The sequence below is a fragment of the Clytia hemisphaerica genome, unplaced genomic scaffold (assembly GCF_902728285.1).
Source record: "Clytia hemisphaerica strain Z4C2 unplaced genomic scaffold, Clytia hemisphaerica genome assembly, whole genome shotgun sequence".
Taxonomy (NCBI): Eukaryota; Metazoa; Cnidaria; class Hydrozoa; order Leptothecata; family Clytiidae; genus Clytia; species Clytia hemisphaerica.
In genome coordinates, this window is record NW_027104390.1 from 1,295,837 (window position 1) to 1,301,355 (window position 5,519).

Genomic DNA, 5,519 nt, shown 5'->3' on the forward strand with positions numbered 1-5,519 from the left:
TTTAAAATAAAATTAAAAACAAGTTGTTCAATACAATCGAAGAGAGAGAATTAAAAGGTGAGTTGATAATGTGATCATTAATGTGATATACTTATCTTATTGCAAAGATAAACTCGAATAAATGTTTTGTTCCAATGACTTTTTTCAAAAAACTCATAATTTTTCAGAAGTCTGTAAAATTTGTGCTGTTTTAAAAATTGATTGTCTAAGTCAAACAAAAATAAAGAAGAAACGACAAAAGATACTTTTCTTATTTAAATGAAACTAAATGCCATAGAAATAATACTTTTATAAACTGTACAAAGATTTTCTGTTGTTCAATAATAGTAAACGGGAACCAAAATGTGAATTTCAGGGAGCTAATAAATAAAATACACAAGATCAGAAATTCTCAAAGCTTTTTATTTTTTATTTTAGAACGGACAAAATTCATTATGAAAATATCTTGAAAATTTTTCATAATGAAACTACAAAAACAGTGATGTTGCAAATTTTTTTAAAGGATTTTTTTCAACTATCAAAAAAACAAAATTTTTGATAAGAAACAAGGTTAGCCCCTTATAATGGTTAGCTTAGCCCTTTAGTGACCTGCTGGGTTAAAGGATTAAAACCAGTCAAAACAGCTAAACTAAAGTTTATAGAACCTTCTCTCTCCAAAATGTTTCGAAAGAATGTCTAACATTATAACTTACTTATTATCGAGACTTATTCTAAACCCAAAGAATTTAAGGTAATTCAATTCTATTTTACAAATTTTGTGCAATAAAAACAAAAACGTTTTGTTTGTTTCAACAGTAAGAATAATTATATTGAAATAATAAACCTAGAAAATAGAAAACCAAGCCATCAATTTTCCAAAAAGGAAACATAATCTGTCAACCGATGCAAGGATTGCGTTAAAGTAGAGCTATCCAGTTTATCTTGTGTATTGGCAGTAGTAGTGTTGGATTCATCACGTTGACAATCAACTTTAACTAATTTTGTATCAGAGTGTAAAACCCACTTTCTGTTATTGATAAAGTCTAACAATTGTTGCTCTTCGCTAATTCCCAAGGCTTGACTCAAATCTTCAACTTTGACTAGTGAATAAGCGTTTTCTATAAGACACGTCATCCTATTTTGCAAGATTGAATAAAGCTTCAGTAAAGGTTCTTTAAACGCTTCAGACCATTCGTGTGATTTTATTATTTCATACACTGCTGGGAATTCACGTCTCCATAAGCATTGACCAATTTTCCAAATTGTGGTCAGCTCGTTATCAAGTTTCACGGTAAGTGGTATCCTTTTCCAGAGGAATTTTGCGTTGATTAAGTCAAACTCCATGAGATACAAAAGTAACAACTCTTTATAAACCTCCAATGAAGCTCCACCATTTTGGGCTGTTAGTTCTTGCAGTTCCAATGCCTCAATTCGTTCAGAATATTCACTCTTATTTGATTCCATTTATACAAGATGAATGTTTTTTGTAGTTTTATTTCCACACTAAAATGATTTAAAAATCTGAAAATACAATGATGTTGTTAAAATTAACCATCCAGGTCAAGCTAGAATAGAAAATAAAATCAGAAAAAAACTTTTGAACAGTCCAAACTTTTTTGGCCAATAAATATTAAAAAAGGGGAAGTCAATGAGGGTACATGCTTAAACATCACACCAAATTTTAAAAGGTAGGACTGTATCCAGTGCTGCAAATAAGAAGATTTCAGATGGCTACTAATTTTTTGAGCGCAACAAAAATAATTTGAGCAGGGGGTCTGGCAGAACTTTGGCTCTGGTCAAATTTTAACGGGACAAAATGAAAGATTGAGCATCAGAATGGCGATAAACTACAAAATGACCGGTAATTACCAGTTACCGGCCGTTATTTGCAGCACTGGTATCTGCTAAAGAAACCGGGTGCACCACAAAAAAGTTTCTCTTTTTGAACAAAATTTTCTCAAGTTCTATAAATTTTAAAAGAATGAATCTGTTTCCATTGGAAAGAAAAAAGATAAACTTAAATTTTAAGGGGTCACTCATCAAATTTGGTTCATTAGATCAAAAGTTATGCTAATTGAAATAAAAAGTTTACTTTCAGAAAGTAAACAACCTCTAAATTGCGGAGTACAGGAGAAAAAAAATCGAAATTCAAAATGGCGGCCAAGGCCACGCTGATAACTATCAAAAATCTTTGTTTTTCAATCAGCTATTGCAGCTCAATAAATCAATGAAATAATTTGAAATAAAAAGTAAACAAACCTTGAACCTTTCAGGAATCCAAATAAATAAAAGTATTCATCTAAAGTGAAGATTACATTTCAAAATAGAACGATTTCCAAACCAACCTAAGGGGTCACTGGCAAGGAGTTACGACTTCAGACTTTAGATTCCAATTCTTGTATAGGCTGCAACTACACTGCCAAATGATCTGTATTACAAAGACTTCCAAATGGGTCCATAAGTTAAGAAAATGAGATTATCATCTAGCACGGGACTTTTGTTTTTAAAAACAAACTTCAAAATGAAATTGTTAATGAACTTGTTACTTAAAATATCACTTACTTACATAATTTATTTATGATATAACATCCCTTTCTTAAATAAATGGCCTCTTAAAGTCTTTTATGTTTGCCGCAAGAAGGGAGAAAAATTTAATTTCACCCCCGTTTTTTTCTCTCTTTTTCTAGCCATTTCCCGCGTGTTAGTGTAGACACAACTTTAATCCGGGGAAATAAAGCGTTTTCATTGGTCTAAAATCACGGATGGTCACGTTACCAGAATTTTTATCCAGGGAAATACCGTGGCCGCAATGTTTTGCTTTAGTGAGATTGACCATTTTGTTCATGATGATTTGAGCGGGCAAAATTTCTGTACAAACCAAAATATGGCTTCGTTGGAATACCGGTTGAAACACTTGTGCACATTGTGCCTTCTTGTCAGTTACATCAATATGCCTTCTTACCTGTCTTTAAAAATATAAATAAAAGTAATCACGGAAAAGGACGCGAAAAAAAAAGACATAAGTGTGAGAACAGAGTAATCAAACTCGTTAGAAAAAGTACCATTAGAAGTCATAAAAAATCAACCTGAATAAATTCAATCGAAATTCCAGAGAACTTCATAATTCCCCAAACAACATTACATTACTATCTCAAACTCCCATGACATAAATTTTACAATTACGTCAGAGTAGAATACGCTCGCCACCGAAGAGGTTTATTTGGAAAGGGTAATTATATTTTATTGTTCGCTTCTTTTTTAAAGATTCGCCGGGTTGGAAAAGCATGAATTTCTTTGTACATTTTTTTCCTACCCCAAATATTTAGGAGGCTGAGTTTTAAACAAATCGTCAAGTTGAAACGAACGATAAATGTATCAAGGTCTGTTTTATTTACCCCCTGGTGACTTAACAAAAGAGACTTAACTCGATGTTACAATCCAATTATTGCGAAGCTAATTTATGAGCGAAGCAGTTTTGCTATATTGTGTGCACGTACCTTTAACTTCTATCCCAAGGGAAAATTGGCCCAAAATTTGCCATATAAATCACATCTTCAAACCGATGATTTTGTCAAAATGACCTTGAATGGTTTGGCTTGAAGCCACGAAAATTTTCTCGGTTTGGTAGCTAGGACTGCAAAAAATGCCGTTTTAAAATGGTGTACCCTAGCAGTGAACAGCGAAAAATTACCGGAAGCCGAAACACGGACTTAGAATCTGAAGTTGATCAAATTGCTGCGCGGGCGGCACGCATATAAGCAATATAAGCAGTGGTTCTTCGGTTTTAAATGTTTATTTTGATGTTAAATGGAAAAAAATTAGTTTGAAAGGTGACAGAAAGGATCTTCATCATTCCTTGACTTTTAAAAGTAACTATTAATTAAGTATCAAATAGGGTCAATAAATGAGAAGTTTTCGCAGCTTGGTGGGCGGGAGGGGTGCTCTTTTAAGTGAACTAAACTTACCTTGCAAAACCAAGTGAATATTCAATGATAAAGAGGTACGGAGGTAATCAAATTTGTCGAATTTGTCAAGAAAACAAATCAAAACTGGCCAAGAACCAACAACAAGCCATCTTTTGTAGATTTTTGCTTTTGTTTACTTTTGATGATTTTGACAGACGATTCGAATAAAAAAATGTTCGAACGTTCAACGAATATTGTTCGATTTTTTAAGGCACCATTTACATTAGAAGAACTAACACGTGCGTTTGGTTTGGGAACACGAAACACGAACGCAAACTACCCATGTCTAAACTTTTCAATATATCTCCAGAACTAACAGATTTTTTGAAATTATTTAAAAAGGTCTAAGTTCCTGAATAGTTTTACTATGTACTATGAAAAAATCATAAGCATCAGTCAAATACTCGTTCATCTATTTAAGATTGAAGACAAAAATTTGCGAAGAAAAATAAACCTTGAGCACAAAAAATGCTTTTTTAAACACTTTTTTCCACCGAAAAACAAATAACTTTTACAGACTTACCTTCCCCAAACATTTACTAATTAAAGTAAATGAGATAAGATAAGATAAAACCTTAAAATCAACCAGAATTTACAACCTTTCGTCCAAAGCAAAAGACGTGCTTTTCTCGCCGCCATTTTGTTTTGGAATGAGAATTCTAGAGAATTCCATTTTGTTTACAGCTCCCGCGGTCTTTTTTCATCCAATCAGATCGTGCGATTTCACTTTCGCTTTCTCTAGTCCAATAAGACTGCGGGATTTGAGTCATGTGACATCTCTATTAAAAAACCCGCGCGAAATACAGGGAGTCACAAATAGAAATACAGGGGGTCACACTACTGGCTACAGGAACTGAAAGCAAGCAATTAAGGCCAATATTTTTGGTTTTTCTGAAGGACAAAAGGTATAGGAAGCTTTACTGAAAGAGGGATAAGGCTGGGACAATCTATTTAAAAGATATGGCCATAAAAAAGGCACTTTTTTGGGTGATAATTAAGATTTTACTTAGAAACTTTAATTCTCTTACCCCGTTCTCGGGCCCCCCCTGATATGAGCAAGGGAACCATGATGGCCACCCGCCCTACTGAAAATTTCAGATCAAAACAAACAAGGAATTAATTCCTGTAACTCGAAGAAAATTGGAAAAAGCTGGTTTTTGACTGTTTCTGATCCTAAAGTGCTATTTTTTGGTAAAAGCTATGCAATTTATGTTTGGATTTCTAGAAAGCTTACCAATTCATTGTTAATACATTTTTTATTTGAAAGTAATCTCTTCATGGAATAAAAAGATATAGTCAAATCTTGTAGGGTCATTTTTCAATATTTTTTTTTGCCAAATTCGATTTTCGCATTTCGCCATTTTACCCTACGCAAACGCACGTGCTAAGAGAAGAAAAGAAAGAGAGTTTCGCGGGGAGGCGGGTGTTGTGCTGCCGTGTTTTTTTATGGTGTGTTTGGGGTATTGGGCCATTCCAGAATTTGTCTGTAACAGGGGGGCGGACGACACAGGATTTCAGAGGGCAAATGTTTTCACCAAAATGCGAAATTTCCAAGGCGAGAGAAGAAAATGTATG

General features: G+C 33.6%; 1 protein-coding gene across 1 annotated transcript; it reads right to left on the minus strand.

Annotated features, from left to right (window-relative positions):
* Window positions 1–846: 846 nt before the first annotated feature.
* On the minus strand, window positions 847–1,443 carry LOC136819811 (COP9 signalosome complex subunit 8-like). Its single transcript, XM_067076051.1, has one exon. The coding sequence runs from the start codon at window positions 1,441–1,443 to the stop codon at window positions 847–849; it is 597 nt and encodes a 198-aa protein (XP_066932152.1).
* Between the last annotated feature and the right edge of the window lie 4,076 nt (window positions 1,444–5,519).

Bases quoted from the DNA above. Each gene is read 5' to 3' on its own strand.
- LOC136819811 (XM_067076051.1), bottom strand. From the start codon at position 1,443: ATGGAATCAAATAAGAGTGAATATTCTGAACGAATTGAGGCATTGGAA.